A 21,199-nucleotide genomic window follows, 5' to 3' on the forward strand; every position below is an offset into this window, starting at 1 on the left:
TCCCTCAGAGCCCGCGGCCCCACCCGCACCCGCAACAACAGCTTGTGTTCCCTTGCAGCCCCGATGTGGAAGTGGCCAGATTTTGAGCCGCCGTCTCGAGTTAGTAAGTGTCCGCTTTCCTTGCGCTGGTCAGTCTGCGTCCGCAGTGGCCTGGCAGATCCTCCGGCCTCTGCCTGGCGGTCAGGGCGGGGCCGCGGGGTGGCCAGCCGGCTCGCTCAGGGCTCCAGGCCTTCGCTTTCCTGCGGCCGCTCCTAGGCTCGAGGATTGCCTCTGTCGGGGCTCCTCTGCCTTGGGCACCCCCACTGCTGGGCGCGGGTGGCCTGCCCTCTCTCTGTCTGGGTTTCTCCGCCTCTGCTGGTGCTTTGGGCCGCAATCAGGGTTTCCCTGGTGATCAGATTGGGCATCTCTGGCTGAGGGTTCCCTCGGGGCCCTGTGGGCGGGGTCTGGGCCTTCGGGGACTCGGGTTGGTGAGTATTGCATCCCCAAAGGGGTTGGGAGGCCAGGGTGGGACATGGGGCGGAGCTCCGGGGCATGTGCCAGGCGACTGCCCCAAGCAGGGGGAAGCAGGAGCCCCAGTCTCCCCCCTGGGGACTCTGGGTGCGAAGGTGTGGCTGCCAGCTAGCCCGCCCCCATGGCCCCACCCCACCCACCTGGCCCTGCTCTGACCTGCTGTGTTGCACCCACACCAGGCCCTAGCCGCCATGCCTGGGGCCCTCTAGGCTTCTCCAACACCTGCTGACAGTCCCTTCCTGTCCTCAGGAAGCAACCACGGCCACCACTCTGGGCCCTGGGCCTCCCCCCAGGGTGGCCACCGCCGCCCACCTGTCCCCGCTCCCACACCAAGACACTGAGGGGGACCCTGGGCAGCACATCCTGGTCCTTCACCAAAGATGGAGGTCACCTGGCCCCATGGGCATCGCGGGGATGCCATCCCCTGTGGGCAGCCAGACCCCAAGTGGTCTGGGCTCCCTCTCCCGCTGCCTTTGCGTTGCTGAGCTGCAGCCCGATTTCAGGAAAGTTCTGGAGACAGATGCCCCTGGAGTTTGGGAAAAGGATAGAAATGCCTTTGAGGGCTCCGCGGCGGGCGCCCTGGGCCTGCACCTCCTTTCCTGCCTCTGCGGGGCCGTGGCTAGCCGCGGGGTGGCCTGCCTGTCCCCCGGAGCTGTGCCGCCTGGGGTCCCTCCACGCTGGCGGGGCCGAGCACCCTTGCCTCTGGGGGCCCTGGGAAGCCAGGGCTGGGGGACCCTGCCCCTTGGTGCAGGGCAGACCCCGGGCCAGTGGGCACAGGGTGAAGGGGGTGCACCTGGCACGGGCTACCAGCATGCTGGGGTCCAGCCCCAGCAGGTCCAGGGGTCCCCAAAGGTGTGGACGGAGTCGGCGAAGAAGGAATGACACAGAGGCAGCGTTCAGTTGATCAGCATGGTTGGGTTCTCTTGCCTGGTTCTATTGCCAGGTTCTGTAGGTTCTCCAGCCAGGTTCTGTAGCCAGGTTCTGTCTCTAGGATCTTCAGCCAGGTTCTCTCGCTAGGTTCTGTCTCTAGGTTCTGTTGCCAGTTTCTGTCCAGGATCTTTTGCCATGTTCTCTCCAGCGAAGTTCTTCTGTGTCTAGGTTCTGTGTAGGTTCTGTGTGTAGGTTCTGTCTGTTGTCTTGTTACATCTGTATTTATACCAGTTGATTCCAATCCTATCAATCTCTATTCCAAAGGTTAGGGCGTTTCTTATCTCCATTCCAGGGAGTAAAGATTATGTAGCTTAAGCATGATTGTTTGTAAAGTGATTAATTACCCGCCTGGCACTTAGTTAAAGGGTTTTATTCCCTCCCTAACTTCAGGGGAAAATCCCTACCTGGGGAAACAACCTTTCTCAGAGAGGTGACCTTGGTTAAAACACATAGTGCCAAGAAGGTGAGCAAACATATTAAGAAGAGTATGCCATATATGCCAGGTCCCTTGAAGCAGCAAGGATGGGCCGGCTCCCGGCACCAGCACAGTCACCCGGCTCCTGAGTCACTGGGGTGGGTGCCTAGCGCCACTTCTGGTCGGTTGAGGAACCTCCCAGCTCTGCCGAGGTTGGGGCAGGAGGGGCGGGAAGATTCCAGAAGGCCCAGGTCCTCAGCTCTGGAGAGCACCTGGGTTTGCGAGGAGACGGCAGGGCAGGAGGAAGTGGAGGCCTGTGCGTCGTTCCTGCGTGGCCCCGCTCCCCGCACCAGAGCACGAAGCCCCTTGGTCAGGACTGGGCCGTCCTCAGAACAGCCACTGCCGTTCACCCACTGCCGGTTCACCGTGCATTCAGAGCACGGTTAATTCCAGGGGATCCCCAACAGCCCGGCTGCGTCCAGTTCCTGAGACTGGAATTGGAGTGCAAGGCAGCAGGCGCCATGGTATGGGAGCCCTAAGGTCCGCCCCTGGGCACGGGCCCTTGCGCTCTGAGCCTGCCCTGCCCTCCCCTCGCCCTCGGACCTGAGGCCTGCTCTGCGCCCGGAGCGGGAACCCTTTCTCCGTGGAAAAGCCGCACCGGCCGTGCCGTGTCCAGCTCAGGGTGCCCGCTGGCGGCTCGGCGAGGGCCCTGGAGCCCCGGGTCGGCCTGGACAGTTCTCTGTGCTGGGCTGTGCCTCTGGGCCGCGTTCGGGCCAGTCCTGTGTGCAGGTCGCCGTCTGCCCGCGGTGCTGGTGCCTGCCCGGGCCGTGACCAGCCCTGCAGGACCAGAGTCCCCAGTGGCCTCAGGTCCCGATCTTGCCGCCCTGTCCTCTCAGTGCCGACCATGGCTGCTGCCGGGTCACGGGCTCCCTCCCAGGGCAACTCATGAGCAGGTTCTTTCACTGAAGAAAGAACGTTCCAGAAAGTGACAGGGGCCTGGGGGCTGTGCCCTCCGTCTGTGCTGAGAGGCGGGGTGTCGTCCACCTGGGTCTTTGGCCCAGGGCGGGGGGGTGGGCTGGGAGGAGCTGTGGGAGGAGCTGCTCAGGGGCTGGAAGTGTTTGCAGCAGCGCCCGCAGTGTTACGGGCATGTGGGCCACGACCACACTGTCTGGGGAGCAGGTCAGGGACGCTGGGTCAGAGGCCAGATGCCCCCTCGGTGGGGCCTTTCTGGCCCTACAGCCCCCCCCCCCATGGCCCCAGCTGACGATGCTGTTGTTACTGACCCTCGGAGAGAAGGGGTCAGGGGAGTGTGCTGTGTGCACCCACACCCTCCTGGCCGCTGCCCACAGCTGTGGTCACACGGGAGCCACCCTCCCTCCTCTGCTCGGCTGAGACTGTCGGTGGACAGACCTGCCCCGATTCCAGAGCCCCAGGACCCCCACCCTGACCTTGGGGACGGCCGAATGCGGGGAGCCCTCCTGGAGAACCCATCTAGTGGAGGTGGCAGCCAGGCACGGCCACCTGTGCCCTGCCTCCAGGGGCAGACTGGCCTCGGGAGCCAGCACGCAGCCCCTGCCCGTGGCCAACGCCACCGGAGCTCATGGGCACAGAGCAGAGCCGACGAGGCCCGAGTGCAGAGCGCGAGGCCCCTCGTGGGGCGCCACCCCTGCCCCGGAAGTCTCCCAGCGCTAAGAGCCATGGGCAGCTCATCCTTTAGAGCCAGTCAGAGTGTCTGGTTGTGTAGAAGACAAGTCCCCAGGGAAACAGGGCGGTGCCCTCGTGCTGGCGCCCAGGCATCCCGGACAGCGCCCGCCACGCCCACCGCCCCAGCTCCCTGGACGCCGGCCCGCGAGCCAGAGGCCCTTCCGCCCAGGTAACGGCTGCAGGGCCGAGTGCTTCGCCGGAGTGTGGTCCCGTCCATCCAGCCTGTGTCCCACGTGCCATCGTCTGTCACCGGGCTGCCTGCCGTCCCAGCCTCCATGGACGCCACGGACAGGTGTCCTGCACACCAGGCGGGCGCCGGCCCTCGTGCTCATCTGTTCCATCCCAGCCTCTTGTCTGGCCCGTCCATCTGTCCGTCAGCTGTGGCCTCGGCATGCGGGGGGGGTGTGCCCTGGGTGACAGGTGGCTGCGCCTCTCTGGGGAGCCGTGGGCTTCCCCCTCAGGCCTGTGGCTGCTGGTGTGCCTGCGTCTTCTGTCTGTCCGCTCAGTGTGGGGTCATCCAGGCCACCCTGGGACCCGGGGTGCATGGCCGGGCCATGTGGGCACCTCCCCAGACTCGGGGGTGGGCCCACTGGGGGCTGAGAGGGAACTGGGTCCCGGCCCCAGGGCAGGTGTGGAGGGCAAAGTGGCTCCCCCAACCCGCCCTGCCCTGGGGGGCTGACAGCTCCCGCGGGGGAGCCGAAAGGGGTGGCCTGGGTCAGCTGGCCTGCGGGTGGCACCCTCCCTGGCTCTGAGCACCCCTTCCCCAGTCCTCCTTTTACAGGTGGGGAAACGGAGGCCGGGGGTCCAGTCGGTGCCATTGTCCCAGGCGGCCCGGGCGAAGGGCTCGCCACACTCACGCCGTCCTCTCTTCCGCAGGAACCCCTTCGCCAGTGTCCAGCTAAAGCCGACAGTGACCAACGACAGGTCTGCCCCCCTCCTCAGCTGACACCCCCAGCACGGCCCCGGGCCCTGCCCGCCCACCTGTGAGCCCTTCGTACGACTTCCCCGGCCGCCTCCAGAGAGACTGCACCAAACCCTCACCTGGACCCGCTGCTCCTGTGGACGGGGCGCCGGTGACCCGGGGCTGGCGGGGGCTGAGGGGCTGTGAGCCGGGCCCAGAGCCCAGGGCGAGGGAAGGACTGTCACCAGCAGTGGCTGCAGGAGCCCAGCCCCACCTGCTCCTACGTGTCCCGTCAATAAACGACTGACTGCCCTGCCTGTGCCGCTGTGATCTGTCGCCTCCTGGGGCGGGGGAGGCCTGGGGCGGGGGAGGCCTGGGGGCGGGGGAGGCCTGGGGCGGGGGAGGCCTGGGGGCGGGGGAGGCCTGGGGGGGCAGGAGGCCTGGGGGCGGGGGAGGTCTGGGGGGGCAGGAGGCCTGGGGGCGGGGGAGGTCTGGGGGGGCAGGAGGCCTGGGTGCAGGGGAGGCCTGGGGGGACGGGAGGCCTGGGTGCAGGGGAGGCCTGGGGGGGCAGGAGGCCTGGGGGCGGGGGAGGCCTGGGGGGGCAGGAGGCCTGGGGGCGGGGGAGGTCTGGGGGGGCAGGAGGCCTGGGTGCAGGGGAGGCCTGGGGGGACGGGAGGCTTGCATCCTCTGATGGGGGACTCTCATGGGCACCAACCTTCCTGGCAGGCCCTTGGCCCCCACCCCGTCGCCCCCTCCCACCTCGCTCCTCCCTGTCCCCCGAGGGCGGGAGGGGGGTGAGGGGGGAGGGGAGGCGCTGTGGCCTGGGTCCCTGAGCTGAGTGCCATTGGGGGGTCCTGCCCCCTCCCTGCCCCCGCTACTTCCATATTTCAGCTGAAGGACCAGGTTTTAGAAACTTCATTAGACGGTGGTGGCGGAAGCACAGCATGGAGGCCGGGGCTCACAGCCGTCCTGTCCTTGTCCTCCTCAGCTCTCCCAACTCTCCGCAGAGCCGCTCCGCCCAGCCCTGGAGGCGGGAGCCCAGCACCTGCAGCCTCCCTCGCCCAGGCCAGGGGCAGAGGGCAGGGCTGGAGAGAGGTGGGGCTGCCTCCCAGCTCGCCACTGCCTTTGTGCTGAGGGACGGGCTCCCCTGACCCGGGGGCCGTGGGAAGGGCTTCCTGGGGGGTCTGTGGCTCTTCCTCATCCTCACTAGGCAGAGGCGGGGGGCGGGGGCAGGACGAGAGGGCAAAGGGGTCCGCCCCCCACTCTGCTCTGGGCAGACCCCACCTGGGCACATGGGGGCCCAGGGCACTGTCCCCCTCCCCCAAAGTGTCCCCAGGGCCCTGGGGCAAGGGGCAGCCCCCGCAGCCCCCCTGGTCAGGAGGGACTGCCCTGACCGACGCCGGGGGCCCAGCCCAGCACAGCCAGGCCCCTCCCGCGAGGCTCGGTCTGCAAACCCCCAAAGAACACACGCGGCCTGCAGGCTTTCCTTGGCTCCGTTTCTCTTAGAAACAAACAGGAAACAAGAAGACCACGGCACCAGCGCCCTCAGCCTCAAACTGATAAACACCCAAAGGCCCCCCCCCCCCCACAGCAACAGTAAACTCGTCTCTTTGGCAACAACACCTTCAAATCCTCCATCGGTTCATTTGCTGAACAATAGCAGGTACAAAAATACCCGTGCTGCCCGCCCTCCCAGCTCCACCCGTCCCCTTCCCTGCCGGCAGGCCCCCGCCCCCCACTGACCGCGGGGGAGCCCCCACTATCTTTTGGCAGCCGGGCGGAGCTGGGCTGTGCCCTGGGGGGGTACTGCCGACCGCAGCCAGTGGAGGGCACTCTAGCCTGGGGCTGAGGGCAGCGGTGGGGCCAGAAGTCCCCCTTCTTTCGAGCTGCCCCCTTGGCTCCAGCAGGAGGACCCCGAGGCGGGAGTCAGCCCAGACCCTGTGGGGAGGGACAGCCATGGGTCTAGCGAGTCGGTGAAAGGGAAATACAGCCACAGACTTTGAGGTAAGGGTGGTGGGCCCGTGAGCCCAGGGCCTCCGCACTGAGCAAGCCCACAAGCGGGCAGAGGAGCCAAGGGGACAGGGAGAGGCTGTCCCGGTGCCCGTGCCGCTCCCTGGCCTGGCCTGGCCTGGGGCCCAGCATCCTGCAATGCCCCGCAGGGGTGGGCGGGCAGGGCGTGAGCAGGTCCCCCCCGGACGAGGCCCAGCAGTCCGACAGCGGCAGCCAGAAGGGGGCGGGGGTGGGGGCAGGGGCTGTGGGGCTTCCCCAGGGGGCAGCTGCAGACCCAGCGTCCAGAAGGAACCCTGCCCCGGGCAGCACCAGCGGGCGTGCACAGCCGCCCCACCGTCCAGGTGCTGGGGGCACCGAGGTGCTGGAAGCTGCTGCCGACCATCGCTCCGGTCCCATCCTCGCTGCTGCCCAGAGCGGGACCCGCAGGGGCTCCAAGGGGGCTGCCTGGACCTCAGGCTTCCTCGCAGCTGACCCCAGCGCCTCCTGCAGGGCCTGGCGAACAGGGGCCCGAGGTCGGAGGGGTGCTGAGGACCCCCACTCCCCGCCTGGCCTGGGGCCACTGCCCAGCCCCCCTCACTGTCTGTCCGTCAAGGTGGGAACCACTCCCATTTCTCCCCCCACTGAATCACCAGCACCCAACCCAGGCCAGGGCCTAGCCCCTCCCCCACCCCACCCCCGCCCTCCGAGTCCTTTACAGGTGGGTAAGCTGAGGCCGGGCTGGCGAGCGCTCCGCACGGGGCTCCAGGTGACCCGCTTGTTTGTCCAGAGGCCCACCCAGGACAGCGTGTCCAGGGACAGCGACGCACCGAGGCCGCGGGGAGCGGGCTGGGTCTCCCGCAGGGTGTGCGTGGAGGTGGCGGGCCTTCAGGGGAACGGGCAGCATGTGGCGGGGAGGCACCGGGCGGGGATGAGCCGCCAGGGCTGGGGCTGGGGCGAGCCGCACAAGGGAGGGGTGAGCTCGGCCCTGTGTGGGCCCCACCAGGCACCGAGCCGCCACCCCGGGCGCTGGGCAGCGGGCGCGGCCGGCCCGCAGGTTCTGCTGGGCGAGGCTGCCGCCGGCTGGGGGCTAAGGGCAGGCAGAGGGCAGGGTAGGGCGCTCAGGGTCCAGCCGGTGCCTTTGGAAAAGCGAGAAGACAGCGAGGCCCGAGGGCCAGGCAGACACCTGCGCGCCCGACGCCTCGAGCCTCCGTCCCGCCTGGACACTGAGCTTGGCAGAGGAGTGAGCGCAGAGCCCGGCACCCAGTAGGTGCCCCTCCTGATCGCCACTCACGGCCCCGACCCGGCGTCCCGTCCCGCCAGCCCCGCCGCAGCCTCACCTCCCGCCGAGCCGGCGTCCGAGTCGGAGACGTGCGTGATGGAGAAGCGGGAGGCGGGCGCGGGCGAGACAGTGAAGCGCGAGAAGGGCCCGGGCGCCGGCTTGGGGGGCGCCGGCTTGGGGGGCGCGGCCCGGACGGGCTCCCCGACTGGCGTCAGCGGGAAGCCGCTGTCCCACCGGAGCGCCCCGCCTGCAAGCAAAATGCCCGTGGTCACTGACGTCACGGGCGGGGACAACCCCTACTGCCAGTGACGTCACGGGCCTCGCCCCACGCACCCGTGAAGTCGCGGGACTTTAGCCCCGCCCCTGCGGGCCCCCGCCCCACAGGCCCCGCCCACGACACAAGGCCCCGCCCACCTCACACGCCACCCTGTAGCCCCGCCCCTCAGACCACGCCCATGGCACAAGGCCCCGCCCCAGCTCACCCTCTGGGCCTGCCAAGCGGATGGGGGAGCCTTCGGGCCGCGGGGCGCTGGGGGCGCTGGGGGCGCTGGGACTACCCGGCAGGAAGGCGGCGGGCGACTCCTTGGCTCCGGGGAAGGGTTCCCCGAGCTCCCGGGTGGGGCTTTCCTGCGGGGTCAGGGCGGCAGGTGACGTGGCTTCCTCCCGCCCCGGACCGCACCCCCACCCTCGCGCGGAGCCCGGCGCCGCCCACCTGGTCGAAGAGGTAGACGGTGACGTCGTCGAAGAAGGACACGGCCTTCTTCTTGCGCTCCAGGTCCTCGCGGAGGGCGGCGGGCAGCAGGCCGGGCATCTTGAGCAGGCTGCGCAGGCGGCGCGCGCTCTGGCTCTCGGCCACCACCACGGGCACGGGCGGCGCCTCCTCCTCGCTCTCCTCGCTCGGCTCCTGGACCATGTAGGAGCGGAGCTCCTCGTCCGACTCGTCGCTGTCCTCGCTGTCCTCTTCCTCTTCCTCCAGCCGGCCCTCCTGGGCGGCGGGGAGTCCCGCCAGGGCCAGGCAGAGCGGGGCTCTGGGGGCGTCCTGGCCCGCTGTCCTTTCCTGCAGGGCGGGCAGCAGTCCGCGGGCCTCCGGGAGCTCGGGGCGGTGGCCCTCTGAGCTCCGCGGCACCGGGGTCAGCAGGAAGACCTTGGACCGCCCAGGGCCGGGCACTGCCGGCACCTGGGCTGGGCCTTGGGGCCAGGGAGCCTCCTGCCCGGGGCCCGTGGGGCAGGCGCTGGGCCCAGGGGAAGAGTCCTCGCAAAGTGGCAGTGGCGACAGCTCTCTGGGGCCGGGGCTCTGCGCCTCCCCGGGCACCCAGGGCTCAGACAGCTGTGCAGGCTGCAGCCCAAGGCTCTGGGGACTCCCCAGGTCCGGCTCTGGCCCAGGGGCCAGGACACCGCCTGCCCCCTTCTCAGACCCCGAGGGGGGCTCGGGCTCCGTGTCCAGGTCCGAGAAGTAGGCGGAGTCACGGTAGGGGTTCTTCTCGCTGAGACGGCTGAGGGAGGCCGGGAGCTGCGTCTCCAGCCCGGGGCTCTCCCCCTCGGGGGCCAGCCGCCCGGAAGCCTCGGGCTCACACGGCTCGGGGGCCTCCTTGAGCACAAACTCAGGAGACTCGTAGTTCTCTGTGTCGTAGCCGCTGTCCAGAGCCCGGGGCTGCCCTCCAGGGGTGCCCACGGCCGGCGGGCTGCAGACCTCACAGCCGCCGTCGCTGGCTGAGGACGGGATGTCCAGCGAGTCCAGGGAGTCGGGCGTGCCCACCTGCTTCTGCAGGGAGCGGATGGCCGGCATCGAGTCCAGCTTCTCGGCCTGAAGGCCGTCGCTGGACAAGTCGGTGAAAACGCCGGACGTGGCCTCGGTCGTGTCCTCGTCCTCACTGCCGGGGGCCTCCAGCTCCAGGCAGCTGCTGCCCCCGTCCCACGTGGGTGCTGGCTCCATGGCAGCTGCCTGGCTGCTGGCAGGCGTGGGGGAAGCAGGCAGGGCCGTGTGGGCGCTGGCCTCCTCCGTGGGAAGCTGGGCTCCCTCTAGGGATGGGGCCAGGATGGACGGAAGGGACACTTGGGGTCCAGCAGGGCCCTCGGCCTCCTCTGCACACCTGGGCTCTGTCTGGGGGCTGTGGCCCCCACTCACAGCTGCCTCTGTCCAGGGGTATGTGACCAGGCCCCTGGCAGGTGCCAGGCCCTCAACAGGATGCAGACAGGGGAGGTCCAGGCAGCTGCCTGGCTCCCGGCCAAAGCAGACCCCCTCTGGCCCATGGAGAGGCTCTCTGGGGTCTGCTGGGGCCAGGGGATGGCCCAGCTCAGGGACAGCCTGGAGGCCATCCTTCCTGCCAAGGCAGCCATCTGTGTGGCCCCCGTTGCAGCCTGGGACCCAGGACTCGGGGCCTCGCCTGCTGCTGGGCAGCCAGGGTCCTGACGTTCCAGAGGTGGATGCTCCCAGGGGGTCCCCAAAGACGGGCTGGCAGAGAGGGGCCACACCCGAGTCAGCATCCTCCACTCTGGCCTCCACCAGCATCAGGTCCCCGGGTGAGGGTGAGGGCGAGTAGGCGGGGCAGGGCGGGTCCTGCGTGGGGCTCCTGCGTGGGTGGTGGTCAGAATGGCCCCAGGGGCCATCGGTGGAAAGCGTCTGGCCCCGGGGTGGCTCCATAGCCAGCAAGACGGCCGCACCGTCTGAATCCTTGTGATCAGGGCCCTTGGAGCTCGGGGCGCAGCCAGCGCAGTCGGGGTCGTGGCCGGCGGTGGGCGTGGGCTCCTCCAGGCGAATGAAGTACTCGCTGCCCACGGAGGGGCTGTGTGCACTGAGAACGGGCACCACGCCCGGGGGCGCGCCCTCGGGGGCACAGGGCTCCTGCAGGCGTGGGGGGCAGCCCAGGCTCAGCGCGCCCCCTGGCGGCGAGAAGGTGGCGGCGCCGTGGCCAGCCTCCCACTTGTACTCAAAGTTGAGGCCGCAGCTGGACTCGGTCACGGTCAGCACGTCGTCGCCGTCCGCGTGGAAGCCGTCGCCCGAGAACTGCTCCAGCAGAGGGAAGGACGAGGCCGTGGCCAGCTCGCCCGCGCCCCCCGGCGCCAGGCCCGCAGCGCCCGGCCCGCCCGCGCCGCCCCCGCGGGGCCGCAGGGAGCGCCAGCGCTGCTCGAACTCTTCCTCCTCCGCCTCCGGGGCGCCCTTGGCGCTCAGGTAGGACAGCAGCAGGTGCACCTCCTCGGCCGTGGGCCGCTGCTCCGGCTGCAGCCAGCAGAACTGCATCACCTCGTACCTGTGGGCGGTGGTCCCGCTCAGCCCAGCCCTGCGCTCCCCGGGCCCCGGCAGTGAGCCCACCTGCCCTCGGGGTCTGGGGTCCGCTCCTCACACTTGTGGGCAATTAAAGGATCCCCCCACACACTTAAATGGAGCCAGCAACAGGCAGGCACTACCCCTGGGCCAGCCGCCCTCCTGCGGGCACGTTGTGCTTCGGGCAGACAGCCGCTGCCCTGCGGGTCAGGGTGGGACGCAGAGGTCACTGCCGGCCAGAGTGGAGCCGGGAGGAGCCGGAAACCCAGGAGCTCAGGAGCCACACCCCCTTTGTCTCCGACCTCCTGCCGGGGATGCCTCGTCCCCGCCGGCGTCCCATGCTCACCAGCGGTCGGACAGTGGCAGCGGCAGCTGGGGCCTGGGCAGCTTGAGCTGCTGCTCCCGGACGGCGTAGGCCAGCACCTGCCGGTCTGAGTGCTGGGGGTAGGGCTGCGTGCCCAGCTCAAAGAGCTCCCAGATGGTCACGCCCAGGGACCTGCGGAGGGACAGCCGTCAGCGGGGGCTGCAGGGGGGGAGGGGGGTAGGACCTCGGAGCCTGTACCAAGGGGCGGTCCATCGCCAGGTGCTCTGGGACGCCCCTCCAGAGGGCTCCCCCTCAGCAAACGCAGGACCTGCAGGCCAGGCGCACACCCGGGGCCCAGGTGCCGGCAAATAAAAGCCAGCCGTGCCTTCGACGAGCCCAGTCCACCGTGTGTTCCTTCACCCACCCGTCCAGTCCCTTTCCGTGACCGAGACCAGACACTGTCCCCGCAGGGAGCTGTCCTGGCAGAGCTCCGTCCTGCCGGTCGCTGGCAGAGGCTGGAGGGAGGGACAGACTGCGCCGAGGCCGAGGGGGCGTCTCGGGACGGCTTGGCCAGCATGGGGCGTGGGGGGGGGGGGGGCTGGGGAACACGCAGGCCTGGGAGAAGCATTGCTTCCGGGGGCAACGGCCTCACCAGCTCCTGGGACAGTCGGTGGGCTCTCCGGGGCTCCAGCCGCCCCCTGACCTCATCGGGGCCGAGCGTGCCCTTCCTCACCCACCGGCCTCTGAGCAGCCAGCCCGCGTCCCCAGCACAGGGCACGACACGGGGGGGGGCAGGTGGGCAGGTGGAGCTCTCCTGCATCCTCCCCAGACACCCAGGCCCCGGGCAGAGAGCCATGAGTCTGATGAGGGGGGGACACTCACCACACGTTGCTGGCCTTGGTCTGGTCCACCACCAGCAGGTTGCCATGCACCTCGTCCACCAGCTCAGGGGCGATCCAGCGCAGCGGCACCCACAGCTGGTCCGCCGTCACAAAGTAGTCCTCCTGCGGGGGCGGACAGTCACAGCCCGGCTGCGCTGGCCCCGCCCCTCCAGCCCAGGGCCCCGCCCCTCGGTCCCTCCAGCCCTGGGCCCCGCCCCTCGGTCCCTCCAGCCCTGGGCCCCGCCCCTCGGCCCCTCCAGCCCTGGGCCCCGCCCCTCGGCCCCTCCAGCCCTGGGCCCCGCCCCTCGGCCCCTCCAGCCCTGGGCCCCGCCCCTCGGTCCCGCCCCTCCAGCCCTGGGCCCCGCCCCTCGGTCCCGCCCCTCCAGCCCTGGGCCCCGCCCCTCGGCCCCTCCAGCCCTGGGCCCCGCCCCTCGGTCCCTCCAGCCCTGGGCCCCGCCCCTCGGCCCCTCCAGCCCTGGGCCCCGCCCCTCGGTCCCGCCCCTCCAGCCCTGGGCCCCGCCCCTCGGTCCCGCCCCTCCAGCCCTGGGCCCCGCCTGGCCGGCCGCTCACTCTGTATTTGCCCTGGGACAGGCCGTAGTCTCCGATCTTCACTGTCAGGTCGGCCGTGAGCAGGCAGTTCCTCAGAGCCAGGTCACTGGGGGTGGAAGGCGGGGTCAGCCTGCTGTGCCCAGCGGGGGCTTCAGGCCACCGAGGGGGCTGCGTCCTGTCTCTGCCCCATGACGGGCAGGGAGGGTGTCCAAGAGGCGGCCACCTTTCCCTGCCCAGAGCCCCGCTCCTGCCCCTGCCCAGCACCGGGCACTTCGGGTCCACAGGGACCCGGCCACAAACGTTACCATGTGGACGAGGACCATGAGGCCCAGGGGGATGGAGAACAGGCCGGGCCCTCAGAGCAGCATGGCCAGCGGTCACTCCCCTTACCTCATCCTGCACCCCCACTTCTTCTGGGTGACCAGCCTGCTGACCCTTCCATCCCTCGTCTCTCGGGGCAGCCAGCTGGGACTCTGGTCTCTCCTCCCGCCCACCACGCCGTCGCCCTCAGCTCATCTCTGGGGAAGCTGCAGTCCTGAGTGTCCCGGGGCCCTGCCTGCCGCACGGGGGTGTCTGGGCGCAGGGCCATGGGGAGTTCGTGGGCGGGGCCACGGACGGGCCTGTGCTGTGGGCATGAGGGCGAGTGGGCACCCGGGCAGGTCGGAGGCTGGCAGCTGCCCTCTTCAACAAAATCACTGATGCTGGAGTTGCGAGTCATCACTCAGCACCAGGATATTGTTGGGGAGGACGGCCCGTCTCGTCCAGGCCACGTCATCGCCACTTCTTCAGGCGCGTCCCCTGCGCTGGGCACCCCCTCAGGGGCCAGGAAGCAGGACTGAGCCTCCCTCCCCCAGCCTGAGGGAGACGGGAGAGCAGGGGCCGGCGGGGGCCAGGGGGCCAGAGGACAAGCTCAGGCCGACAGCGCTTCGGCCGACCAGCTGGGCAGGGACACGTCACCTCGCCGTCCTGCAGACCCTGTGCTTTCTGTTTAATAAAACTACTGCCCAGTGGTGGGTGCCTGAGGCCGCACGGACACAGCCCTCCCACGGGCCCCCAAGAGCTCTGGGCACCGGCCCCCCCATCTGGGCACCGGCCCCCCCACCTGTGCACCGGCCCCCCCACCTGTGCACCGGCCCCCTCACCTGTGCACCGGCCCCCTCACCTGTGCACCGGCCCCCCCCACCTGTGCACCGGCCCCTCCCACCTGTGCACCGGCCCCCCTCACCTGTGCACCAGCCCCCCCACCTGTGCACCAGCCCCCTCACCTGTGCACCGGCCCCCCCACCTGTGCACCGGCCCCCTCACCTGTGCACCGGCCCCCCCACCTGTGCACCGGCCCCCTCACCTGTGCACCGGCCCCTCCCACCTGTGCACCGGCCCCCCCACCTGTGCACCGGCCCCCCCACCTGTGCACCGGCCCCTCCCACCTGTGCACCAGCCCCCCCACCTGTGCACCGGCCCCCTCACCTGTGCACCGGCCCCCTCACCTGTGCACCAGCCCCCCCACCTGTGCACCAGCCCCCCCACCTGTGCACCGGCCCCTCCCACCTGTGCACCAGCCCCCCCACCTGTGCACCGGCCCCTCCCACCTGTGCACCAGCCCCCCCACCTGTGCACCGGCCCCTCCCACCTGTGCACCGGCCCCTCCCACCTGTGCACCGGCCCCCTCACCTGTGCACCAGCCCCCCCACCTGTGCACCGGCCCCTCCCACCTGTGCACTGGCCCCTCACCTGTACACCAGTCCCCTCACCTGTACACCGGCCCCTCCACCCGTGCACCGGGCGGCCCCCCCACCTGTGCACTGGCCCCCGCACGTGTGCACTGGCCCCCCCACCTGTACACCGGTCCCCCCACCTGTACACCGGCCCCCCACCTGTACACCAGCCCCCCCATCTGGGCACCGGCCCCCCCACCTGTGCACCAGCCCCCTCACCTGTGCACCGGCCCCCCCACCTGTGCACCGGCCCCCTCACCTGTGCACCACCTCCCCCACCTGTGCACCGGCCCCCTCACCTGTGCACCGGCCCCCCCACCTGTGCACCGGCCCCTCCCACCTGTGCACCGGCCCCTCACCTGTACACCGTCCCCTCACCTGTACACCGGCCCCTCCACCCGTGCACCGGCCCCCCCACCTGTGCACCAGTCCCCGCACCTGTGCACCGGCCCCCGCACCTGTACACCGGCCCCCCCACCTGTGCACCGGCCCCCCCACATGTGCACTGGCCCCACCACCTGTACACCAGCCCCCCCATCTGGGTAGCAGCCCCCTCACCTGTGCACGTAGTTGCTGCGATGCAGGTGCAGGAGACCACAGGCTACCTCGCAGGCCAGGCGCTGCAGTGTCAGAGGGTCCGGTGCCAGGGGCTCCGCCACCCGGCAGCTCCGCAGGTAGCCCTTAAGGTCCCCCTGCCAAGAGGGGCCGCACCATCACCGCCGGTGGGAGTGGGTGCCTGTGCCAGCCCCCACCGCCCCCCCCCCTCGCAGGGCCTGCTGGGCGAACCGCAGGCAGGGGCACTTTCTCCAGACCAGGCCCCACAGCTCCGTGGGCCCCCAAGGCCACTTTCTGAGTTCAGGCCACTGGACCCCGCGGGTGGCGGCAGACGGGCCACGTGAACAGGAGGCTGAGCCCGGACAGAACCGGGCGGGTGGCCCACGTGTCAGGGCAGCTCCGACCTGCTGACCACCAGCTCGGGAGGCCACGCTCCCCTGGGGCAGGGCTGCGGCCAGAGCCCAGAAAGCAGACGGGGCTGCGTGCCTCGGGCCTGTGTCTGCCCAGGGCACCTCAGGGTGGCACAGAGCGGTGCCTGGGGAGGGGCCCGCGGAGGGGCCTGGGCGCAGTCTGGGTCCCTCTGGGAGGTGGGGGCAGGCCCCTGGCTTTAGGGGAGATGGGAGGCCCATGGAGTGGGGAGAGGGGTGGGGAGAGGGGTCCCAGCTCAGCAGTCCTCTCTGCGGGGATACGGGGCACACCCTCCCTCCTGGAGAGAAGCTGGGGGGAGGGGGGGACCGGGCGGGCACTCACCATGGGGCAGAACTCCATCACCAGCAGGTAGGGGGTCACCTCCGCGCACTGGGCCAGGCACTGGAGCAGGTTGCTGTGCTTCAGGGCCCTGTGGAGCCGACAGGCTGACGGGACTCCACGCAGGGCAGGGTGAGCGGGCGGGGAGGGTCTGGGAGGGGGACAGGGGGAGCGGGAGGGGACGGGAGGGGCGGGGAGGGGCAGGGAGGAGGGGCATGGCACAGTGCTTGCCTTGGATGCCAGGGTCCCGGTGCCCAGTGCAGCCCCCGCCTCCAGCCCCCGGCCCGGCCCGGCGCCACCCACCGGTAGGGCTGCGCCTCCTCCAGGAAGTGCATCTGCTCGCGCACGCTCGCGCTGGCCTTCAGCTCCTTCACCACCACCTGGGCGCTGCTGAGCCCCGAGTGCACCTCCCCCAGGAACACCTGTGGGCGCGCGCGTCACCGCCCTGCGGCCGCTCCCCGCCTCGCCCACCCGTTGGAACCCGGGTCTGGCCCTCCCCTCCTGGCGGCCATGCGGGGAGGAGGGGACCTGCTTGCCCCGCCCAGGCTGGGGCTCAGGGAGAGGCTGGCCTCTCGGGGGGCACCTCCTGGGGCAGCACACACCTCCCAGGCTGCAGACCCCAGCTCCCCAGGAAGGGGCCCAGCAGGGGGGACCTAGAGAGAAGGGACCCCAGGGCTGGGGCAGCTCCCAGGAAAAGCAGTCTCCACCTGCTTCCGCCCCCGCCCCTTCCCCCCCCACCCCCGCCCGCCCACCCTGCCCGCCCTCGATGCCGACCCCTCCCCAGCCCAGCCAGCAGCTCACCTTCCCGAACCAGCCCTGGCCAATCTCCTCCAGGTAGAGCAGGCTGTGCCGGCCCAGGGCCCTGGACTGGAGCAGCTGCACTGTAACAGGCGGGCGAGGGCTCAGGGACCCCAGTTCCACCTGCGCCACCGCCCCGTCTCCCTCACCTCGCCTCTCGGGGGGCTGCCCTGGGGGCTGCCGTCAGGAGCCGGGGGCCAGCTGCCCAGGGGAGTCGTAGGCCTGCAGGAGGCGTCGGGGCATCTGTCCCGGTGGGTCTGGGAAGGCTGTGCCCCGGCCACAGGGACGGTTCAGGGGGCCAGCAGTGCCTGGAGCCGGCCGGGGCGTGGGCACCGTGGCCTGCAGTGCAGCTGGGGCCGAGGCCACGGGAAGGAGGACATGGACCGACCCGTCCCCTCGCCCCTGCCACAGGCTGGCATTCCAGCGCCAGGCTCGCCAAAGGCTCCTTTGTTGGGGCTGCTTGGCACAGCCAGCAGGGGACACAGGGGCTCATTCTCCTGCAGGCCAGCTGGTGAGGTCAGCGGGGGAGGGCGGGAGGGGCCGGGTGGTGGGGGCCCAGGGGATTCCCCGAATTCTGCTCCCACGCCAGCTGCCCCGAGGGCCCAGGGAATGCTGACCTGATGCTGAGGGGCTCTGAGTCCCAGGGCCCCACCCCTGCACCCCAGCCCGCTGGCTCCCGCTGGCTCCCGCTGGCTGGTTCTCCTCCAGCAGGAGAGCGAGCCCGGCCCACGAGGCCCTGGTTCAGGAGGAGGCCTTGGCTGTGGGGTGACTGGCCATGTGGGCCATGGGGTCCCCGTCACTGCCCTTACACCCCATGAGAAAGGGCGCCCCCTCCTCCGCAGGCACGGCCGGGCTGGGCGGCCTCTGCCAGGCCCTCTGAGCAATAAACCTGCGTCTGCTCTCATTTCCAAAGGGCGAAGGGCGTCCTGCAACCTTGTGGCACCACAGGGCCCGGGGGCCCGGAGGGCGCGGAGGGAGGTGGTCTGGGGAGCTCCCGGGCAGGTGGGGCCCCAGCCAGAGCATCACTATGACGATGGCAGAAAACACTGGGCCTCAAAGATTCTCAGAGTCCCAGGCACACAGTCCCGGGGGTGCCAGGCCGAGGCCTGGGGGCGTGGCCCCTGGCTCCCCCCAGCTCCCCGCGGCCAGCACCCTGGTGCAGGCTGGCCACCCCAGGGTCATTGGGAAGGCTGGTGCCGACCGCGGATGTGTGAGGCGGTCCTTTGCATGGACGCCCTCGTCCCTGCCTGGGGCTGTGGAGACGCTGGCCGGGAGGTTGGGGTGCAGGGGACACCTCTGGGCCCAGGCCCTGGGGCTGGCAGCTACCTCTGCTCTAGGATCAGACCAGGGCCTCAGGGCACCCAGCCCACGGTGAAGGCGGGCTCCAGGGGGCAGCGTCTGGTCAGGACCCCGCAGGGCCGGGAACAGAAGCAGGGGGGCAAGCCTGCCCCCCACCCGCGCCTGAGTGAAAGGCCCATTCACGGGCCGCCCACAGAGAGAGCCCCGGAGAGCTCCTCCGCCCGGAGTGGGTGTGCCCTGTCCCCGGGCACCTCGGAGCCCATGTCCCCAGTGGCCACTGGCGTGGGGGATGGGGGGGAGGGGTCTGGGTCAGGCACCTGGGACCCTAACCCTAAGCCCTCCTCCCGGCCCTGCCCCAGCACAGCAGCCCCAGGTGGGGATGTGATTGGCCAGGGCTGTTCCCCAGCGGGCTCTCAGCGCCCCAGGTCCCCCCAGAAGGGGGCACACACCACCCTGCCCCCCTCCCCAGGAGCACAGCTCCTGAGCCCCAAGCCTCATCCTGCGGCTCCACCTGCCCGCCCCCTGGGGCTCACTCACCTGATCGCCCCGGCTGCTTGGCCATGGGCAGTGAGACCTCGGTGAGCGGCAGGACATACACGTCGGGCCCGTTCTGGGCGGCGGCCGGGGAGCCCTGAGCCGAGAAGTCGGCGGCGTCCTCTTCCCCCTCGGCATTCTCAAACTCCTGGCCGACGCGGTGGGCGGGGGACATGGGGGCCACGGTGAGCTCCCGGGCAGGGCAGGGCAGGGGCAGGGGCAGGCTCCGAAAAGCCTCTCTTCCTGGCCGAGCTCCCACCTCCCCTGAGCTGGGGGTGAAGCCCCGACCCCCTCGGCTGGCACCCCTCCCCCATCTCCTGGCTCCTGGGCAGACAGACCCACAGACCCTCTGCCCGGGGGCACCAGGAGGCTGGCGTTTGTTCTGTGTTGGTCAAGGGTGGGCCTTGAGCCCCGTCGCCCACTCTGCCCCTGTGGACGATCCACTAAGGGCTCCCCCTTGCCCCCCGCCTCCCGGACAAGGAGCCTTCCTGACTGTCGGGCAGGGAGCCCACCCAGCGCCCCCAGGCCTGCGCCTGCCTCCTACCCAGCCCTCGGCCAGAGGCCCGGACCTTGGCCCGCTCCCGCCTCCCTAGGAGCTGGCGCGGGGGCCCCACCCGCGTGGCTGGGGTTTGAAAGGCGCGGCCACACCTGTCTGTCTGGGAACACGCCCGCCCCGGGGCCACGGCGCGGCCTGAAGGCAAAGTCTGCAGAGACCTGGGCCTGAAGCCGCAGCAAGGGGCCTGCTGCCCCCGCCCCGCCCGCTGGGGAAACCGAGGCTGCTGGGCTTCGCGGGGATGGGTGCGGGAGGGGCGGCCAGGAGGCCGGTGTGGCCCTCCTCCCGGGGCCTCGATGCCTCAGCGGCAAGAGGGAGGCGGGAGCCCCGGAGCCCCGCAGGCCGCCCGTCTGTTCCCAGAGGACAGGCTCCGAGGGCCTGTGAGCCCCGCTGCCCGCGCCTCTGAGAGGGCACAGCTGCCCACCCACCGTCGGCCGGGCCCTGGGCCCAGCCCTTTACCTGCCGGTGCCCCCGGGAGGCCCGCAGGATGGCGCCAGCGCCGCGGGCGAGCAGGTAGGGCAGCGTGAGCATCGCGCCCAGCCCTTCCCAGCACGGCTCCCGGCCGGACCCGCTGTGCAGCCCGCCCCCTGGGCGCGGGCGCTGGAATGTCCTGGCGCCATGGTCCCAGGACGTGAGGGGGCGCCTGTAGGAGGGGCCACCGCTGGCCCTTGTTTGGGGCCCAGTTCTCCCAGCGAACAAGGAGGGGTGACTTATACGATGGTCCCCGAGTCCCACCCCTGGGCCCTGCCCCGCCCCTGGCCCCCAGCATCTCCTGACTCTGGCCCCAGGGTCGCCTGGCGGGTCAGGGACTTGGCCCTGCTGCTCAGGGCCCGGAGGACGGGGCCCAGGGCTCCGAGGGGTCGGGGAGAAGGGCAGACTGCCCGCTGTCCACTGTGGGCGTTGTGACAGGCGTCCTTGTTCACTGTCCTCACCGGGTGGGCACCCCCCCCCCCGCGAGGTGACAACGGGGCGGGGAGGGGGGGGCGAGAAACACAATGTTCCTCTAAAATGGCTGGGTGTGGCCACTTGGCATGGAGACCCACAGGGTGCTGTGCTGGGCACGGGACGCCCCCTCGGGACCTCGCCAGCCCAGGAATCTGACCCTCGGCCGGGGCGGGGCGGCCGTGGGCGGGCGGCTCTTTGCTGGGTCAGCAGAACCGGCCCACAGGCAGCTGGTTGGGGTTCTCGGCTCCCAGTTCAGAGCTGCTGCCGCTCTGGGGCCGCGGTGGGCAGCCATGGCTCACCCTCGGCCACTGTTCTCAGGAGGCGCGGCCCTAGGATGCAGCCAGGGGCCGGCTGGGGACTCGCCCTGCGGGGCCCTGGCAGGTGGGCAGTCCACGCTGGTCATGCTGCCCCCCTCGGCCCCCCACCTGGGCCCTGGTGTCAGCCGCACAGCCCTTTCCTCTCAGCCCAATGCCAGGCGCTGCAGCCCTGACGGGGCCTCCTGCTCCCGCTGCCCCTCCCAGCCAGCCCAGGAGCCCCCGTGCCCCCAGGCCCGCTCCCCGTCCAGAGGGCCGCCCTGTGCACAGCCCCTGAGGCCGGACCCGAGAGGGACCCAGATGAGGGAGGCGGGGGTCCTGAGAGCCAGGCCTCTGGCAGCAGCCCCGGGGAGCACTGTGGTCTCCGCCCGGCTCAGAGGGTCCCCAGGCGGCCAGGAGACCCGGGATCCGGGCCACAGCCCCGGGGACCCCCGGCCTCACCTTGAACCCGATGCCGCCCTTCTTACAGCACAGGCAGGCCAGCATGAGGGCGACGACCGTGAGGAGACCCGACAGGGACACGGCCACCACGGCCAGGGAGGACGGCCAGGAGAGCTCGCCAAGCGGGGCGCCGTCTGCAAGGGAGGGAGCGTCAGGCGGCCTCTGTGGCCCGCCCCCCGGCCCCCACTTCCCCTGGCCCTCACTCCCCCACCCCCCGCCCCCGGCCCCCACTCCCCCCAGCCCCCACTCTCCCACCCCCTCAGCCCCCAACGCCCCTAGATGTGCTCAGGGGCCAGCCACGCCCCTGCCCAAGGCTCCCCAGCCCCCAACTCATGGTACGGCCTCAGCACCCCACCCCTGCTCCAGGACCCCCCACGCGGACACACCAGGCAGACGCAGGGGCCCGAGCCTGCAGTCCCTCCGCCAGCCACTGGGGGCCACTCTGGCCTCACCCGGGCACACTTCCCCATTGAGGGGTTCACAGACACCCCTCCACGAGGTCAGGGTCTGGGCGCTGTGGGGGACCCCTTCACGTCTCTGACTCTGGTCACCCCACCTCCCATTACCAAAGCTC

At 70.9% G+C, this 21,199-nt stretch overlaps 2 protein-coding genes across 2 annotated transcripts in view; one reads left to right on the top strand and one right to left on the bottom strand.

Moving 5' to 3' along the window:
- Positions 1-4,777, top strand: part of BAIAP2 (BAR/IMD domain containing adaptor protein 2) — a 40,861-nt gene extending 36,084 nt beyond the window's left edge. Inside the window, exon 14 of the mRNA XM_081109628.1 lies at positions 4,436-4,777. Coding sequence (XP_080965754.1) covers positions 4,436-4,505 — 70 coding nt within the window. The 3' untranslated portion in view covers positions 4,506-4,777. The remainder of the gene's footprint in view (positions 1-4,435) is intronic.
- Positions 4,778-5,936: 1,159 nt separating this feature from the next.
- Positions 5,937-20,685, bottom strand: AATK (apoptosis associated tyrosine kinase). Its single transcript, XM_081109977.1, has 13 exons — positions 20,626-20,685; positions 18,376-18,520; positions 16,543-16,622; positions 16,045-16,163; positions 15,745-15,832; positions 14,998-15,131; positions 12,746-12,830; positions 12,177-12,298; positions 11,337-11,486; positions 8,441-10,976; positions 8,211-8,355; positions 7,787-7,975; positions 5,937-6,962 (listed from the first exon to the last, which is right to left on the bottom strand). Exons 1-13 carry the CDS (start codon positions 20,668-20,670, stop codon positions 6,922-6,924), a joined length of 3,879 nt encoding a protein of 1,292 aa, XP_080966103.1. The 5' UTR covers positions 20,671-20,685; the 3' UTR covers positions 5,937-6,921.
- Positions 20,686-21,199: the final 514 nt, after the last annotated feature.

This window comes from Myotis nattereri (genome assembly GCF_964212035.1).
Source record: "Myotis nattereri genome assembly, chromosome: 16".
Classification (NCBI taxonomy): domain Eukaryota; kingdom Metazoa; phylum Chordata; class Mammalia; order Chiroptera; family Vespertilionidae; genus Myotis; species Myotis nattereri.

Excerpts from the sequence above, each read along its gene's own strand:
- AATK (XM_081109977.1), bottom strand. The coding sequence starts at position 20,670 with ATGCTGGCCTGCCTGTGCTGTAAGAAGGGCGGCATCGGGTTCAAG. Across the intron at positions 15,132-15,744 it reads TGATGGAGTTCTGCCCCATG|GGGGACCTTAAGGGCTACCT; the intron begins GTGAGTGCCCGC and ends CCCTCTTGGCAG. Across the intron at positions 7,976-8,210 it reads CCGCTTGGCAGGCCCAGAGG|GCGGGGCGCTCCGGTGGGAC; the intron begins GTGAGCTGGGGC and ends TTTTGCTTGCAG.